Source organism: Anser brachyrhynchus, assembly GCF_964034855.1.
Source record: "Anser brachyrhynchus genome assembly, chromosome: 13".
Lineage (NCBI taxonomy): Eukaryota > Metazoa > Chordata > Aves > Anseriformes > Anatidae > Anser > Anser brachyrhynchus.
The window spans coordinates 16,180,740-16,199,917 of record NC_137708.1 but is presented as its reverse complement, the minus strand read 5'-3'; the positions used below and the strand labels follow the sequence as shown (position 1 = coordinate 16,199,917).

Sequence of the window (19,178 nt, the reverse complement as noted above, 5' to 3'; positions counted from 1 at the left end):
GGAGGCCATTGGGCAGGGGACAAGTAGATGTCTCCTTGTCTCAGGCTGTGGGGATTCAGTTTTCTCCCGAGGACCACCTAACGGTCCACAGCAAGCCCTTCCTGGGAAGCCTAGGTTGCCACCTGTATTACAGGGGCAATGCAAGAGCCATCCATTAAACCTTGAAAATACTCTGGGAATGCGGGCTGTCTAAGCACGAAAAATAAGATTCGGCATCAAATGATGACTACAGATCCCCGCAGCAGAAAATTAAATAGCTTAAATTCTCTGCTGTGCCCTGCGGCAGAAACAGCTTTCTGTTCCCTCGTTTGGGAAGGAAGAGGAAAGGAAACTACTGCAGATTGCTAATCTTGGTCACAGAGCAGCAATCAGACACTTCAAGTTGTGTCTGTTTTTGAATCCTTGAGCGTGAATGTTAAAATAACCAAGTTATTGCTGCATTTGGAATTGGCTGGAAAAATTAATGCAAGGCACACTGTATTTCCACACTTGTCTTTCCCTTTTCCTTATTAGCTCACCTGGACACGCAATTTCCTAATTTCTCTTTGCATGAAAACTGTTTAAATACTCCCTGTATTTTTAAAAGTAATTCTCTAGGATGAAGAGTCTGCAGCAATTGAGATTAATTGCCCATTTGCATCGCTCTTACAGCTGTTTCATCCCGCTTGCAGATGCGGGCAGGGAAATGCCTGCCAGAGAGGCTCGGCGTTTTTGAGGTTTGTTTGCTTTTGCTTCCCCAGCCTTCAGAAAGCTCGCTGTATTCTCTGCTTGAAATACGGGCTTTGATACCTCGCTGCCTGCATCAGACGTGAGGCTCCGGGGGAATATTCCCGGGGAATGCTCTGTCTGGGCGCTGGTGCTACGGTGCTCAGACTGCAGTGCTACAGAGCAGCTTTCTGCAGGCTGCTGGCACTTCCTGGGTAAAGCCAGCAACCCTATGCTAATTCCTTCTGTCCTGCATTGCTCCTGGATTTTTTTAGTTGAGCAGGAGGGTCTAAAACACCTCTGTATGTCTGGGGCTTGTGTGCCAGGCTGGCACCTCGGTATTCTACTCTAAGCATTAATCAAGGCAGGCATTTACCCTCTTGAACCGTATGCAAGGTCCACAAATAATAACAAAGATGTGCACCGCAGGCTGGAAGAGAAGAGAATCCACTCTGTGAGTGAGAAGAGGTTAAGAAGAGTGAGTTTATGGAAATAACACAGAAATCATGAATAGAAGCCCTGGCGTAGCATCTTTACTGTCCCGCAGTAAATGATACTGTGCTAATGCAGTCCTGCTGTGCGGCGCGATCGTATTTTTCTCTGTTCCAGAATGCTTGCCCCATCTAATTTACCCTCCAGAGTGCACATAATGTCCTTGAAGCTCACAAATTAAGTAAGCTGTTTATCCAAGGCACCAAACCCAGCAGGCGTGCAGCAGATACAGCTTTACTCGGTCATGTTTAGCACCTAGACATTAACACACAGACACCTTTGAGTCCAACACAGCCTCAGTTACCTCACCAGTGGTCCCACCGTAAGATGCCGGAGAAGGGGAAATGACCACAGGTCACAGTGGGATGGGATTTGCAGTATCCCTGTTCTCACCAGCACCTGGTAAATGTCTCAGTGAAGCCATCGCTGCCTCCCAATGACTTGCTCTTTTATGCTGAGCTCTCTTGAAGGATGGCACAGGCGTATGTCAGCGATGTTAAAACACATAAACTGGTGCAGTGGCTTGGGACAGAGCTTCTCAGCGAGTGGCTGGGGCTGCTCAGCGGGAACAGGGCACGTTTTGGGCTGCTAACGCTGGTTCTGAAGCTGTATGCACCAGAGATGGGTCTGTCTGCCTTCTTCAAAGCAAAGGTCGCCCTGCACCATTCAGCTCACGTGGTTTCCAGGCACAAGGCTTCTTTTATGCTTAAATTATGCATCATGATTATGTGTCTTGCCTAACGAAGGCATGTAATGTGCATCCAGCATCCCGGCTGGCTCCCACAACTCCTGTTTGTTTCTGGGGCCCTTTGTTGAAGGAAAAGGAGTGGGGAGACAACAGTTGTTCTCCATTCAACACTTTGACTTTATAGAGAAGCAAAACGGAAACGGAGGGCCATTTTACCTTGCTTTTCTCTGCTTTTAGTCAAAACCTCCTTCATCTCCAGCTGCTCCAACGCTTTGCTTGCACCTGGTTTCTGCAGACCTCGGCGTTCGCATGAACGATTTCCTGCCCTGACCTCAAGCCGCCTGCTCACGGGCCTCGCTCAGGTTCCTCAGGCTTCCTGTTTTTCTCTTCAAGCTTTCATTTTACCAACAAACTGTTTCCTGTTCTAAGGCTTCTTTGCGACTGAAATCCCGCAATTTATCCCCAGCAAGACACGGCCGGTAAAGTCTTTGAACAACCTTCCTTCCACTAACGCTCTCTTCTTTTCTGCCAGCTGCCTGGATGGGTGATGTGCAAAAATGTCAAGGCTTCACTGAGATCTTTAAGTCTTTCTGGTCCTCTGCAGAAAAGAGGGGTTAAGTGGCTCAGACGCAGACAGCTTTTCAGTTACTCTGGTGGGAAGTATTGTGCTTTCTGCATTAACTTATCAGGCAGCAGCGAGCCCTCCGCTGCTTCGGCTTTCAATCATTTTCCTTTAACTGTTGCTCAAGCACTATTAAAATTGTATTTGTGAGTCTGAGAGTAGCAGTGGTTGGGTCTGCAGGCTGCCATCCCACCCGGTGAATGCCATCAGAGAGCCTGAAAAGCTGGTCGGGATGAAGAAACTAAGATAACCCAGCGAGGGATCGCATTCAAAGAGATGCTGTGGGGACTGAATCATTTTAGCAGCAAGCGCCCCTTCTTCTTCTTCTTTTATTTTATTTTATTTTTTGCTAACTATGTGGCTGAGCTGAAATCCCCGTCACTAAGGAAGGGAGTTACTGGAGGTTTCATTTGTTCCAGTTTGTCACAAAGCAACCTGTAAATTTCAGTAGCAATGAGTTTCTCTTAGAAAACATTCTATTTTCTAATGTTATTGTTTTCCTCCAGGCTGTGTTTTTATTTATTCCTAATTCTTACAAAAATATTTGCATTAAGTATAACCTTTTAGCCTTAGTCACTTTGTTTATTCAATCACCACCTAACTTAAGGACTGTAATATAACTGGTGTTCTTTTTCCCCATGTTTATACAGACATAAACTGACATCTCCTCCCTGACAGTTTTGGGTTTGACTTGCAGTGGAAATACAGCTCCAGGAGTCTTAGGTCTGACAAAAATAACCAGGCAATGAATTGCTTGTAGCTGCCTTCCTCTTTGGCCTGCCCATGGACGTGGTCCTGATGCTCAAGCTGTTGTGCTCAGCTGGAGTCATGAAAGAGCTTTTGTTTTGCAGAAATAAGGAAACAGCTCTTCAACGTAGAAAATGTAGAAATAGCCACTTGCTGCTCTGGAGTTTTGCAGATCCATTTACTTTTAATCATTTTTCTTACTACCAGTTTTGGTTGTCTTTAGTCCTTGGGGTCTGTGTCTCCACGTCCTTGAGGTCGGCGTCTCCAAGCCCCAGTGAGCTGTGCAGCTACTCCCAGACCAGAGCAGTTCAGATGGCTTGAGCAGCCTATCCTAGCACATACCCTGGCCGGGACAGTTTTATTCCTGACAAACACTCGTGTAAATCAGACAAGAGATAGATGCTTGTGCCACTAGCTCTTGTCAGTGAATGGGTGTGCTGGGCAAGGTTCTGGAGCATGGTGAATGCTCCTTGAATGGGAGCCCGTCTGGTAAGGTGGAAGGAGAATTAAATGAGGGACTAATCAGAGAGAATTAAATGTGTAACTTGCTACCCCCCCCCCCCCCCACGGGATGATTGGAACTGAGATACAGTTTTGTAGTGGGCTGGATGTGCTGCAGTGTCCTGCTTGTCTTGTTCTAGCCTCAGGTCTGTAAGTTACTTACGACTCATGCTATCCGCAAGCCAGCAGAGACCCTTGTCCAGGAAACCGGTGTGGGGGTAATGCATTTTGTCAGCGTGCAGGAGCTTGTGTAGGGATCAGCTCGGCAGCCTGTTTTTTTTCCCCAGGAGCTGCCACTGGGAACACCAGCAGTGGAGGGCTGCAGCTCCCCCTTGCTGCCCCCAGGCCCCACCATGGCCTCTCTCTGGAGCTCACTGGAAAGAGATGTGTTCAACCCACAGAGCAAGAAGCTGCTGGAGACCATCTGTGTCTGGAAGATGGGGAAGAAGAAGAAAATGTCCATTCTCTGTGTAGTGGGTAAGAACCCCAGGGTGGCCAGGAGGCAGGTTGAGCTGCAAACCCAGCTCAACCATCCAGCAATGAAATATCATTTTTATTATATTTTGCATCAAATCTGTTTCTAAAGGTCATCAACAAACCTCTTCTAACACAACATAGCATTACAGTCTCATTCTGTCTCTTCATAGATTTGGTGAAAGTTTCAGCAGGACCCAAATATTTGATTAGGAGCCAAAGGTGCACATGCTTTGGGAAATTTTGCATCTCCTTTGATCTATACACTTCTGGTTGCTTCTTCACTATACAGCACCTAAGAAATTGTTAACACAGACATGTTTTGTTGTTGTTGTTTGCTTGTTTGTTTTGACAGACTTAGAGGGGAGAGACTTTCTTGACAATGGGCTCCCAGATAGCACGGTCACCTCCTATAGCATTCTTTTCTGACAACCTTAGCCACAGTGCCTGGCCTAAATGGCATGCTTCTGCACCCTCTGTAGTCAATGGAGGGCAGGAGAAGTGTCTCCAAGGGATGATACAGCCACCCTACGAGCAGCATCTAAAATACATGAGTTGCCCCTGGAATAGCCCATGTCTCCTTTCTGGAGATATCTAGCTCACGTGGGAGATCTGAATTATAATAGCCAGAATGAGGTACAGTGAATCCCTCCCTGATGAACCAAGAGGTGACTATGAGTTAATTAACACTGGAATTGAATTTTGATGGGATATGTTAATGTGGGTATCAGTCAAACAAGATGATGCTTCTGGACCCTGTCACAGGGCCTGCAACAGGGCATGTAGCTGTCATAAATCCTGTGGCAACAGGGCTCCTCGTTCCTGTCACCTTTGGATTTTGCTGAAATATTACTTACACATTACACAGAGCACAATGGCCAGGTTTAAAACTCTTTGGGAATCTCTCCATTGAATTCAAAGTACTCTGGATTAGACTCCAGAGAGCACTTCCAGTATGGAAATGTTAAATGAAGAGAAAAGCCTTGCAGCATCTCTCCATACAGTGTTCATTGCAGCCACGACTCAAAATCAGTGTCTGTCTGTCCACCTGCACCCATCCACTCCCACCGAACAGTTATATACTGTGTTTATAATAATATTGTGAGGTTTTGTTCTTTTTTTTCTGTCTCTCAACCACAGTGGATGCCTTTAAGCCAGTGAAGCCATTTCTGGTGAAGGTCAAGGTAGACCGAGGAGAGCAGTACAAGATAGCCTACAGGTGGCCTTTAGCGGAGCTGAAGCTGGTGGATGGCAAGACTCTTGATCAGGTAGGACTGATTTTCTTTCTTGTGGCAAAGGACATGGCAGAGGGAAATGAATATGAAGCTAGAGAGACACATGCCAGGATCCATGAGGAGATTTCTTTACTGAAAGTATTGTGCAGCATTGGCACAGGCTGCCCAGGGGACCACTTGAGTCACCATCCCTGGAGGTCTTCAAGAAACCTGTTGATTTAGAATTTAGTAGTGTGGTGGTGGTCTTTAGGTTAAAGGTTGGACTAGATGAACTCAGAGGTCTTCTCCAGCCTGAACAATTCTATGATTCTGTTCTATGTTTGGGTCCTCTGCAGCTCAGCCCATGCACCTGGATGGAGGGAAGAGCAGCAAGGGTGCTTCTCTCCTCATCTAGGACTGAACCAGCCTGAATGACACTTCTTTTGAAGAAATAATCAACACAGAAAAAAAATTAAATAATAATAATAATAAATCAAGCCCTCTGCCTTCCCTCAGAGCTGTTTCCCAGAGAATGGTGCACTGGGGTCTCTCCATCCCTAGCTGGCTCCTCCATCCTGCTGCACTGCTTTGGGGTTTCTCATTTCCCTCTTCTCTTCCATGAGATGTGTGCGTCCAGGAGGATGAGGCTGGAGTGATGTCCTCCCTACTGAGTCCTCCCTCTCTTTCTGCTAGGTTAGCCAAACACTTGGGTAGTGTGAGCAATGAATAGTCGATCATTGCATCGACACAGCTTCCATCAAAATCACTGGGCAAGATCCCCTTATCCTCTGGGACAACTCTCTCCCAAAGCTCTTTGCAGCAACCCTGAGGTTGGAAAGATGGGCTGCAAAGCACTGCTCTTGTCAGATCTCCAGCAGGACACACTGTCAGACCCATCTGTCAATCTATGTTGACAACACTTCTCAACAGACATTTGCATAGGATATTTAAAGATTAAATGGAGGCATTTGCTGAAAGAAGGATTATAGAGAGCAGGAGTGAGCACGAGTCTGTGCTTTTAGGGTGACATGAAGGTTTTTGGGAAAGAAAGCACGGACAAGATATTCCCACTCTGCTGCTGGGGCTGGCAGTGTGTCGTTAAAATTGTTATAATTAGTTTTTTTATTAATGTGAATGTTCCAGGGGCCTTGGCGCAGTGCCTGGGTTTTCACAAGCATAGAAATAAATGAGAAAAAGAACAGTTTTCGAGCTCTGCATCCAGGACAAATAAAGTACATTTGCACAGCATGTCTGAAAGGCAAATCACGCTTGCAGGTTTGCAGGGCATCTTGATCCTATGGTTAGAGCTGAACTGATATTTTCATTGTCTTACATCTCCCCGTGCATGCTTACGTCCTGCCTGAGCTTTCTTCTAGCAGATGAGCCTGGCTCCTCCAAACCTTCTGACCTGCCTCGGCTCCTGAGGAGCTGCGATTAGGAGACACCTCCCGGATTGCCAGTCCTTTCCCCCTCATTTGCCAGCACAACGAGACAAACTGATAATATCCTATCTTAACAGGGAGGCAAACAGAGAACTTGCTTGTCCTGATGGCTAAAGCCTTCCTGTGACCCCCAGCCTGGATTCTGACTCACATCATCCCATTTGTGCTTGTGTTGTGCCTGTCCTTTAGATTGCACAGCTTTTCTCCTTTGCAGACGTATTTTTAGTGTGCAGTCACCTCCCCTACTGACCTTCCTTTGGGCAGGTTAAGCAGAACAGCCTCACAGTCTCCTCTTCCATGCTGACATCTCTATTCCCTTTATGAGGCCTGGAGCTCTCTTCTCTGCCTCTTCCAGGCTGAACTCACCTTTCCCAAATGCTGGCAGCCAGAATTGTCCCTGTCACTCCTGGAATGGGACCTAGTCTCCAGCTGAAGCTGCTGCACAAGGTCCCCAGGCAGGGGAGCAGCTGTAGGCTGCAGCCAGGGCATGCTGACACGGTGCCACCACGAGACCCCAGCACCAAACAAGCTTCCCAGCACAGCCCAGTGCTCAAATCAGCACAGTCCTTCCCTGGTGCATGGCTTGGCAGGTCCATGAAAATGCAAATAAGACCTCCCCACCCTTTCCCAGCAGATAGCAGGGACCCCAGCCCATGGGATGACACTCAGTACACACAGCAGGGGCTTGGCCGTCGGTCTGCTCCACTGCGCCCCAGCCCTGGCACCAACAAAGTCCTGACACTGCAAGTCCAGAGGTGCTAAAGCTACAGCTCCCTTGACCAAAACAGCATTAATATTTATGAAGCGATTAGCAGAGGCCTCCCTGCTTTAATAGCTCCTCGTAAGGCAGGCTGTAAACCACGCGCCCTGTAAGTCCCCCCCCAGGTATCGCCGCTCTGCGCCGCTGCAGGGGTTGCTACGGAGCCTGCAGAGCAATGCGGGGGCGAGGTGTACTGCTGCAAGGTGTTTGGAAAGCGACCCTTAGAGCATCTTAGGACTGCATAAGTCCGCACAGACTCTGTGCCTGTTATGATGATTAGTACCGATAATTATGTGAGCAGCTTCTAAGTTCTCCAGAAGAGGAGATCAGGCTGTGCTGCAGAGCTAATGAGATGGTGCAGGAAGGGGTTTCTCTCTGTGGGATGTTCCTACTTCAGCACCCTCTTTTATTCTCTCCACGCACACATACTGAGTAGTGGCAAATGCAAAGTCTCCAATGGCTGGAGTTCCCCCTCCGTGAGACTGCATCCTTTGGGCATAGAGATAAAGAGTTGTGGACACTTACATGGATGAAAACCACATGGGGAAAACACATGTTCCTGCATGTCCTGAGCCATTGCCTGTAGCTGGGGTAACCTGAAGTTCTCAGGAGGCCGAACACAGGGGAGATAAAAGTGCTCACAGGGTCACTATGGCATGGGAGAGTGTTGCCTCCTGGCCATACACCAAGCCATGCCAGCAAGGAGGACATACCAATTAAAAGTTGGCCTGAGAGAGTTTGTCCTGCCCTTCCCTGGCAGCAATTTAGCTTGTTGGAGATACAGGTGAAGCGTGCGCAGTGCCATAGTGCTGCTGGGGGACCTCAAGTCTGGGATTCTGGTGAAACTGTTTCCGGGTTTTCTCTGGATTTTCCGAATTCTCAAGTGAAGAAAGGTTTGAGATTCCAGGTTGGCTGGGGACTGCAGAGAGGAATATCTGCAGTGGGAGGCAGGCAGGTGCTAGGCTCACTCTGAACACTGAATTCCAGTTGATTCAAGCTTTCTCACCCAGCACATCGTTAAGCTGCAGAGCTTATTGCCAGAGGATGCTGTAGACACCAACACTATGAATAAGGTCAAAGAACTGTTAGAGGGAATCAGGAACAGGAGGTCCTTCAAGGGCTGTTAAACACGGCGCTGTGGTACAACCTCTGGCTCAGCGAGACGCTGGAGGCTGGCAGGGAATCCTGAAGGCAATATCACTCTGGACCTGCCCTTTGAATGGTTTTCTCCCAAGCATCTGCTAGTGGCTGCTGTCAAAACTGATCAGCATCCATCCGCCAAAACCTGCAGCAAAAGGTGAGAGATTTATGCAATCTGAAAAGAGATCAGTGTGCTGCAGCAGGACACCAGGACTGGCTGAGTGCTTGGCCTGACCTACTGTGAGCGTCCCGGGGTCCTCTCCTGGGGTCAGAATCACTGCTCATCCTGTTGTTTTCAGAGCTTTTATCACGCCTGGGATTATTTTCAAAGCACCATGACTGTACCTCTCTAACCCTTCCCAGTTGCCCTGAGATAGCAGGGAAAGAAGGAGCTGCCAGTAATTGCTGCAGCTTCCTGGGGCCACCAAAATCCCCAGAGCTTGAAACTGCAGCACAGTTGTGTCTCCCTCCTCCTTCAGCCTACGCCTGCTTTTCCTCCCGCACAAGGTATTTTCACAGCATGCAGTGCCTGTTATTAAAACAGGCTGCCAACCTGTGTTACGTGTACGTGGTGAGGCAAGCGGTGTTTAATTATTGATGAGGTAATTATCTGTTGACATCTAGGCGAGCCTGGATTTTGACCTGCACTTCGATAAGGTTTACAAGTGGACTGCTAGCAGCTGTGACGAGAAGAAAACCTTTATCAGATGCTTGTGGAAGCTGAACCACCGATTCCTCTCCAGGACTATTAAGTTTGTGAATGTCCCCTCCTGTCCCGTGGAAGGTAATTCATTTCCTTGTCACACTCAGGGTGGTTTTTTTTTGTTGTTTGTTTTTATCATCACTGTGTCCCTCTGTCCTTGAACCTGTCGCATGCTCTGGTGATTTTGGAGGGCTTCTCATAGACACTGCCTGCACTCTGGGTTGGGCAGTCAAGTGTTGGTAACACCAAAATATATTTTATTTTACAACCTGCCACTAGTGGTGCATTTGACGAGAAGAAGCCTGTTCACCTCTGAAATTCGTTTCAGCCTTGTATAACATGTCACCATGCCCCTACACACAGTCCTAGAGAGGTAAGTAAAAAACACAGCCAGAGCTCAAATTAAATTTCAGATGCCCATTTTGTCCCTTAGAAAGCTGACTTTCCTTTATCCCATCCACACATTTCCTTATTCCATGCTGTTGTTCTAACTGACCAGCAGACTGAGACCACTGGACTCGTGTCACCTGCGACCCCAGATGGGACTCAGTGGCACCCCAGGGAGAGCAGAGCTTATGAAATGATGAAATTTGGCTGTATCCACGTGTCCTCCTGTCCACACAGGGACACAAAGGCCCCAGGAAGACAGGAAGGACACTGCGGAGACTGAGAGCCAGGAGGAGCTCAGTGCCTACCAGGAGATGACACCGAAGGAGGCCGCGGATGTGCTGAGGCTGATGGAGGAGTACGAGCCCCTTGTGAACAACTCTGTGGCCTTTGCCGAGCAGCTGAGCAACGACCTGCACGTGCTGGATGAGGTGAGGGGGGCGAGGGCTGTGATTCAACAGAAAAATGGTGCCTGGCGTGGAGGGGCACTGGATCAAGTCACTGGGCATCATCAGTCCTTTCACGTGCTGGAAGCACTCAGTCTCAAAGATGTCTTGGTACAGTGCTGCTTCATCCCAAAAGAGATCTCCCCCAGGAGTCAGGAGGCTACTGCTGCTCCCCTCCTTAGGGTCAATGGTGGCCCCACCATGCCTGCTGCTGGCAGGGTCTAAACGAGCATCTCCTTGGGGTTATCCCTTCAGAGCCCCCAGACCTGCAGCAGAAGGCTTTTTTTTTGTTGTTGTTGAAGGAGTCCAAAGCCATGGCCTGGGAGTCCCCAGCCGATCTCAGCATCTGTGATGTGCGATGAACCAGTGGGGCTGCCCAACAGAGGGGCTTTTGGTGGGATACCTCCTGGCCACAGCCACAGACCCTGCGGGCTGTGGGGCTCAGGGAAGACCAGCAGCTTTTGCTGGGAGGTAGCCAGGTGATTGCAGAGGCCAGCGCTCCTTGCAGCCTGGCAGCCCGGCCAGAATTAACATCATTGCTGATGAATATCTGCCTGCACCAGCAGCTCTGTTTTCACTGCACTTGGACACCAGCTTGTGTGGCCTCTTTCCAATGACTGCAGGGGAAACAGAGGCTGACCCACTCATCCGTAGGCACACCAGGGCAGAGAAGCCCACGGTCGGTCAGCTTTGGAAGGAGTAGAACAAAATAATGGCACGCACACAGAGCCTGAAGGCTGTGGAGCCCAGAGGCACGGGGATGTGGGGGGAATGGTAGCAGTGAGGGGCTGGGATTTCTGAGGGCAGTAAAGAATTTCTTCCTTATATTTAATCTAAACTACCCTCTTTTAGTTTAAAGCCATTACTCCTTGTCCTATCACTACAATTCCTGATAACATTACTCCTTGTCCTATTGCTGGTAAAGAGTCCTGCTAATGTACCTGGTGCCAGGATTTTATAGGTAGGCAAATGGAGAACAAACAGGAAAAAAAAGCCAAAGGAAATATTCTAAAATGTACTAGAAACCACAAACCCTAAAGCCAACCTCCTTCAGCTCCAATAGTTGCTGTATTCCCAATTTGTGTCTCCATATGACTTATGCTTGGAAACTTAAGTAGTTAATCTGGAAAATCGAACTCCTGAGGGCTGTTCCTGCTTGCTCTCATACAGGCACTTTGCAACTCCATTTCCCAGCTATAAAACACACTGCAAGGGCAACCAATAAAACTCTAAGTTAAGTTCTTTGAGTCAAAAGGCACTGCCGAATACATTATTTTAATGCCCTCTAATGAATAAACATCGCTTACTGATAATGCAAATTAATTAATGAGATGTTTCTATTTGTAAGGCTTGATCTATGATATTAAGTGTAATTAACAGCAGCAAGTTAGACCAGCACATGCATATATTTAGACGTTTTTCCCCCACACCACAGTGATAACACCTTGTGCTGCTGTTACAGCACTAATCAGCCTCTGCTAGCCCATCTCTTCTGGGGATGGCCAAGCAGCGTGCCAACAGCCTAGAGGCTTCAGAGGGAAGGAGAGCATGGCCAGGGCACCTGGGGGGCCTGATTTCCACATTGGTATTCCTACGTGCTTGCAGGACCCCAGCACACACCAGAATTCATGCGTCTCCCAGCGATTTTGTGCAAAATGTCTGGCGGGAGCGCGATTACCGCTGCCCAAGTGGTGATGTTCCGGAGCCCTTCTGCTGGTGCTGCTGCCGGTGATGCTTTGCTCTCGGCCACCTCCTGTTAAGCCCTAACGAGACAATCCAAAGGCAGAGCAGTGACCGGCTTGTGAGAGGGTTGTGGCTGTGGTTTAGGAGTGTTTAATACAATGTGAAGGTCCCCGGTGTGCGGCTGGAAAGCGGCAGTCTGGCAGCGGGGCTGTTTGCTCCCTCACAGGTCCTCGTGCTGGGCTGGGCTCCGGGCAAAAGGAACATTTGCTTAACATCGTTGTCGCTTTCTGAGATGAGTATCATGGACCAGAAAACCCCACTTCTGACCTACTGACAACTGAAATCTCTGCCTGCCCTGCCTTCATGGGCCTCCCTGTGGAAAAGCTGCAGCTCTTTGCAGACAGGCAGCTTCGTCTCTCCCTTCTGATAGAGGCTGCTATGATTTCAGGCTTTTCTTTTCTACAGGATTTCTCTGACCTTTCCAGACCCTCTGTGAATCTGTCTACAGCTGATACCATTCCCCTCAGCCCTTCCTCCCATGCTGTCAGCTGTTTAGCACCTAAAACTGTGCTGCATTTGTCATGGGAGGTTGTGATACATGTTTTGCCCATGATATCAAAGCCATCAGATCCAGGCAGGGGCTGCAGAGTTGCTCTCATGCATTCTAGGAGTACCTCTGCGATGCTCCGGTGTCTTGTCCTGCATGTACCACCTCTAGATCTGGAGCTACCAGCCCATCTTTACTCTACTAGCAGTGGAGATAGAGTTTGAAGAAGAGAAACCTCTTGACATGGGGATTATAGATGGCCAGCAGCTACTGTGCAGGAAACCAGCTTTCAGACACTTCTCATTCAATGCACAGGGGAGGTCCAAGCCACGATAACCTAACTTGGGTGGACAAGACTTTGCTTCTCTCCTTCCGAGCATTTCCCACCAGAAAGCTGAGTGTGGGGCATACTGAGTGCAGATGCTGCCCTTCATTTAATAAAAAACTCATCAGATAATTGAAATATCTGAAATGACAAACTCCTTTAAAAGCTTGATTAATGCAGAGAAAGATAGCAGTCTGGAAGACTCATGCCTCCCATGCTCATGTCTATAGATTATTTTCCTTGATATCCCGCATGGTACTTAGGCCCTGAAAATGATACAATTAACATTTGGAAGCGGTTAATCTCTAGCGGAGCTTGTCATCAACAATTAACATGCTGTTACATCTCTACCACTCGTCAAAACAAATGCCCGAGACCTCCAGGGGCAAATAACGCCTTCAGTTTCCATATTAGAGACACACATATGCGCATGTCTCCTGCATGATTTAACTGTTTATTAATTCCACTGCCAGAGCAGCTCAGCTGGGCTACAGCCTGGCACCTGGGACTTGCCGATGTAGAGTTTAGCTGAGTGCAAAGATAAGATATTGACCTTGTACAGAAAGCAATGCAGGACAGCTATCTTGCATGTTATGATGATGAAGACTCTGCTTTGACTTGGGAGCATGAAGGTCAGGATATCTGGCTCTGAGATGGTGCTGATCAGCCCCTGGCACAGTGCTGAAGCCCTGTGTTTCTCCGTTTCACAGGCCAACCTTAGGGCCATCATCTCTTCTGAGAAGCAGGTGACAAAGCTGATGAGCTCCATTGATGAGGCCCTGGCAGAAGTGGCCAGAGTGGAGGAGACCTTGCAGGTCTATGATGAGTTACTGGGAAGCGTGAAGCAGCAGATGGACCACATCCACCAGGAGAACTCCTTGCTACATCACATCCTCTCTAACAAGACAAAGCTGATGGATGAGATCCTCTTCCTCACGGTATGTGGATTTGCAGTCTTCAGCCTGTTGAATCTGTTCCAGAAGCTATTAGTGAACCCCAAACCCTGAAAACTGTTTGCAAAGGCTATGGAGCTTCTCTGGCCTAGAAATGAGGAACTTTGTCTTGATAATATAAGGACAAACACACCGCTGGGATGGGCTATGGGTAGACTGGTGGCAATCACGATGCACAGTGCCCTCATTGTGGCCCAGTGCTGTAGAGGGGCCCACAAAGGCCCTTTTCATGGGTAAGCTGAGCCTCAGTCTATGTAATGCCATATGGAAAGGCAAGCTATTTACCAAAATAATACAATATAAATGCAAGAATTGTGCTGTAACAGCACAGCTAATCCTTACTTCCACTGGCTATGGTGACCTCTAGACCACTGACTTTTTTTTCTTAGTCACTGCATTTTCCTTAGCTTTTCCTTTCTCCTGCCATCCACCTTGCTGCCAGTAGCCATACCAGTGGTGCCAGCCCATTTGAAACTCACTCTGAGCCCCTCCGCTGGCACTGCTGCTGTGACTGTGCAGACCTTTGTTTTTGCTGGAGACAGAGCAGCACAGCCTTCTTGATGGACAATTGCAGCCTGGCAGCTGAAGGTAGCACTTGGCTGTTTCAAGTCAGTAGCCTTCCAGGTGGAATGGGAAGAGATGCAGAGCTGGATATGTTTGCACCTGCTCTCTTCTGGCTTTGTTTTCAGACCCACCTCGACCTTGGCAAGGAGCACTGTGAGGCCCTGAGCCGGGCAGATCTCTCCAGCCCCAGCGGTGTGAAAGCCTGTGTTGCTGCAGCAGAGGCATTATCTGGCTGCATGAACATCCAGATACAGCCTGGTAAGGCGAGGGCAGAGATTTACGTCTGCGAAGGGCAGAGATGACAGCTTATGTGCCACTTGTGCTGCTCACGCACCATTCCCTGCGGCACAGCCAGGGATATGAGCTGAGACACAGGCTGGCAGAGGTGGCTTTCTTCTGAAGGTGTTGCTGGAGCTTCGATGTCTTCAGCAGCTTCACCTAGAAGCGCAGTCAAGGAGGGATGGGAAAGCCAATGTTACATTACCTCTGTGCATCCACGGAGAAATATAGCTGGTGGGAAACTGAAATTAGCATTGAAAATGAGGCAAGGGAATGGTAAGCTTCTGTACGACTCCTCTAAGCACTTGGGTGAAAGGCACCATTGTGTGCCATCTGTGTGTGCTACTCTTAGAATTCAGAAAGGAGTTAGCGGAAAGATGTGTTTAGAGACTGTGGTGTCTTGGGGCAAGCCAGTGGTCTGTACCTGAGAGTGGAAGAATGGTCATTCTGTGTAGTAATTCCCACCGTGGGTGGTGGTGGAGAGCTGCTGGTGTATGGGACTTGATCTGGGCATGAATGTTTGTCCTGGACCATATTGACAAATGATTTGCGATTCCATTTTAAACTTAAACTGCATCCTTCTCTCTTTGCACAGTATCACAGCAAACCTTCTTCCATTTGTTGGCTTTTGGGGGGCAGCACTCACCTCAGAACTTACGCGTTGAACACCTCTTGCATTTGTCAGGGTGCTGGGTGACAAAAAGCCCCAGTGCCTCTCCGTGCCACTCTAACACCTCTCCTGCTTTGTCTCAAGGTTACCGAAAGCTACAGGCTGTGGCAGAGCAGCTGATCATGTTTGAAACGCTCAAGCAGAACTTTGAAAACAGCTTCATCAGTCATGTTACGAACATCTTTGAGCTGCAGGTGGGCTTCACTTTTCACACAGCAGCACAACATTCTGAGGAACTTGAATATCCTGGTAAATTATCACCAGTGGTGACGGGGATGCCACCATAAAGGATTCTCCAAAAGTGTCTCCCCAATGACACCTTTTCATATACTTTCACCCTGCAGCTGCCCCCCAGCTTACTGGCTAGTTTTGCAGGCATGCACAAAAAATTCAGCACACCTCTGCATCTCTCAGGCTATCAGGTTCCTCCCCATGAGTCATTAATCCTTGGGTCACGTTACAAAGAGAAGTGGTTTTACTTTAGAATTTTTGCTTTACTTTTTCTTGTTTTAATTCAGGAGTGGTGGTGGCTGTTCATTTTTTTGTAACACAAAATCCCAGGAGAAAACCCAATCCCTTGAGCCTTTGATTAACATTTTCAAGTGTTTGTCATGCAGTATAAAAGACACAGTGGACATGGTGGGGAGAAGTTTGGAAGGACAACGGGACTCTTCTAGATTTCACTTCATGAAGAGGAGTTGCTCCCAAATTGTTAGCATTACAGCCTTAGATGCTTAACATTCAGTTTCAAGGGTTGAACCTGGGAAGAGATGTGTCTGGCAGGGATCTGTGGGATCTCCCTGTGTCTTATCCTATCCACTGTACTTAGCCACAGCATCCCACGTATTACTGATGGGCCAGCTCATTCCTCTGGGCTCAGAACTGTTCACCCAACATAGGTTTAAAACTGGAGTTCAAAATGATCACGCACATTCCTCTCTGCCCTTTCAATTTGCTTCTCAAACATTCAGAATTAGCAATCCAAGGGTGATTAGGAAACAACTCTTTTCCAGAACTTCCTGAGGCTGTTTTATTCAACACTCTCTGCCCTTTCTGTTGCTTCAGGGCAATGCTCAGGTTGATGCTCTCATGCAGCCCTTTGACAAGCTCTCTGCACCAAGCCATGGGCTCCAACATGAGGAACTGGTGCCCTACACCCCGCTCATGGCCTGGCTGAGGAACGCCAATCCAGTTCTCTTCTCTGATCTCCCCAAGGTATGGCTGAAATCCCAAACAAATATCCATCCACCAGGTCAACCCACGGTGAGAGCTCCATTTCTCCAAATCCCTCCTTGGCTGTGATCTTCCAGCATTTGGCACTTCTAGAAGAGAGTCTGGCCAGCTTGGCCACCCTAGGCTGGACATATGCGCTTGACAGAAAGAGGTATGGGACTTGGTGACAGATACTGTGTTGAAGGAAAAGGTCTGAAATTCCAAAATTTGGTATTGGTGTTGTCATCTGGACATCCCTCTACTGAATGTGCATGATAAGATGAACCACATTCATTCATACATCATTCATACAACTCTTGGTTGTATTTTCAACTGTCCTTTATTTATAGAGTTCTGGGAAGCCCTTAAAATCCTTGGCATCTTCTGCTAATACAGACATTGTTGAGTGAATGAGATGGTTCCTTGTACATCACTAAGGCTTCATTTTTATTTTTCTTACCATCTTTTGCCTTTCCAAAGGTCTTACACCCCAAGAACTCTAGGTCCATTTCAGTTACCATCTGCTGACTTTTGCTTTAACTGGGCAGCTGAGGAAAAAGCTCTGAGATGAGAGCTGGTCATGGGAAGATGAGATACAGAGGAAATTCCTGTGCCTGTCTTGTCATTCCAGGTCTATGCCCAGAACCTCTGCAGACTGTATGACAGGGAAATCAAAGCCTTTTTTGAACAAGCCAAAATGCTCTTGTTGGGAAGAAGAAAAGGAAGTAAGTGACTTTCAGATGTGACCTTTGTGCTGCTGAGCAGTGATTTATTTGCAAGTAGGGAACGCGGCAATCATCCCCCATCACGGGTGTTACTGTGCCATGAGCTTCCCTCCTGCCCTATGGCCAGGTCTGCAGCTGGCAGCAGGTGACAAAGTTGGCTCTGGTGTGCACCAGGTGGTGTCTGTGTGAGCCACGACCCCATGTATTATTCAGCATTGTTTAGCTGCTTCTCAGGGCTGTAGCTTCCGTGTATCTTGCCATTTCAGGACTCCCAAACGATGCATGGGTGGCTGGGATCACATCCTGAGGAGCCATAAGTGAGGGGGACATAGAGTGCCTGGCTAATGCCTGGTCCATATTTCATACAAGCAGAGCTGGTCAGGCACTTCTCCCTGTAAAGAAATGGCACCAAGCCTGTCCCTGAAGACACGAGTGTATTCATAGCGATATTTGTGAGAACAGAATGATTTCACATTGAGCTGGCTGTGGGGCTGTGTTGTCCCAAGGTGATCATTTCAACAGGAATGGCTGCATCTGACTCAAAATATTCCAGTCAGGTGTTTCTGAAGATAAAAAGAGAAAGTGATCTGTCTCCTCTGGAAGTTTTTGATTGCACAGAAATCACATTTTCCTTCAGAAAAACAAAGCACTGTAATGGAAAGTTCCATGCCAGCTTGGCCCAGCTTGAATGTCAGAAACCACTTCGCGTGGTTTGTTTAGTCCATCAGAGTGCTAGCCTGGCTGCTTTCAGCTCTGCACCTACTTCATCACTTGTCTCCAGATCCCAGGGGACACCATGCATGCTGGCTGGAGGCAGAGGTCAAAGGAAAGAGGGCTGGTGCCTGATGGTGGCTGAAGGAGCTCAGCCAAGGGCTCTGCCTCCTGCCCAGCCGACACACGCTGCATCCCTGGGGCTGGGAGCGCTCAGCATCGCTTCCCTCTGCATCACGGCAGGTGCAGCAGCTCCCCCGGGGCAGTGCTGACCCCAGCTGCTGGCTCTGCTCACCCCCTTCTGACCCCCAGTCCGGGCTGCGATGCCCAATTGCCAGGCAGTGGTAGGGAGTAGGATTTTCCCACAAGCTAAAGTACTGACCCTTAATTAAAGTTTTTCCTTTTTTGAAATTTTGCAAGTAATGGAGGAAAACACCTCCAGGAAAACTTTTTATAGTCACCACAAACCAATTTTTCCATGCCAGAATGATTTGCCAAACTATGGAGCCAAGAGAGAGACAATTATCATCAGAATAAAAAAAAAAATATTAAAAAAATCAAGAACTCTCCAGAAGAAAAAGAATAACATAAAAAGCATTAAAGCATAAGTTGTGCAGGGAAAGTCAATATGACATTATTACTACCCTTGTAATTTAAAAACCAAAAGATAACAAGCAATAAAATCAAAGGGACAGGCTGAAAAACTGGTACTAGGAAATCATTTGTGCACAATGCTGTTAACCTGCTGTACTTGTTGCTGCAAGCTGTCACTGATGCTGGAGGATGCAGGAAAGCCTATAGCCAGAAGATAACAGGAAAATAAAATGAGGCTATAATAATAATCCCAGGATAATACTGAGATATAGAATTTCTGGAAGAGGAAGGCATTTCATAAGAGCTGTAAAGGAAGACACTTCTGCCACGGATCTATTGCAACCTTATCTGTCATCCTGAACATCCCTCCTGGAAGCCTGGCAGATAGGGTAATACAAACAGTTAACAAAAGATAACCTTCCTATCACCCCCCTGGCTCCTTAATGCCTGGACACAGCTTCTCCTAGGGAAACGTGCTCTTTTTTGCTTAAAAATAGGAATTCCTGATAAAAGAATATGAACATACTGGCAGCAAGCAAATCCAGAGAATTGGCAGTGGGAAGGCAAACTGCTCCATGGTTTATAAGATAATGT

The 19,178-nt window shown here is 47.9% G+C and overlaps 1 protein-coding gene and 1 long non-coding RNA gene across 5 annotated transcripts in view; one reads left to right on the top strand and one right to left on the bottom strand.

Annotated features, from left to right (window-relative positions):
* Positions 1 to 2,235: 2,235 nt before the first annotated feature.
* The window catches only part of LOC308177430 (exocyst complex component 1-like), a gene marked incomplete at its 3' end in the record, with an annotated part of 25,607 nt that continues 8,664 nt past the window's right edge, over positions 2,236 to 19,178 (top strand). The window contains exons 1-10 of one of the 2 annotated variants that reach the window (XM_080554702.1): positions 2,236 to 2,364; positions 4,043 to 4,232; positions 5,370 to 5,497; positions 9,410 to 9,569; positions 10,113 to 10,306; positions 13,587 to 13,814; positions 14,519 to 14,651; positions 15,427 to 15,536; positions 16,408 to 16,557; positions 17,186 to 17,279. In XM_080554702.1, the coding sequence (XP_080410828.1) occupies positions 4,109 to 4,232; positions 5,370 to 5,497; positions 9,410 to 9,569; positions 10,113 to 10,306; positions 13,587 to 13,814; positions 14,519 to 14,651; positions 15,427 to 15,536; positions 16,408 to 16,557; positions 17,186 to 17,279 (1,321 nt within the window). In that variant the 5' untranslated portion in view covers positions 2,236 to 2,364; positions 4,043 to 4,108. The remainder of the gene's footprint in view (positions 2,365 to 4,042; positions 4,233 to 5,369; positions 5,498 to 9,409; positions 9,570 to 10,112; positions 10,307 to 13,586; positions 13,815 to 14,518; positions 14,652 to 15,426; positions 15,537 to 16,407; positions 16,558 to 17,185; positions 17,280 to 19,178) is intronic. The other variant, XM_080554703.1, reaches the window with a different exon arrangement.
* The window catches only part of LOC308177434, a 12,075-nt gene continuing 9,650 nt past the window's right edge, over positions 16,754 to 19,178 (bottom strand). For all 3 annotated transcript variants that reach the window (XR_013939110.1, XR_013939111.1, XR_013939112.1), the window contains exon 3: positions 16,754 to 17,842. This is a non-coding gene — a long non-coding RNA (uncharacterized lncRNA). The remainder of the gene's footprint in view (positions 17,843 to 19,178) is intronic.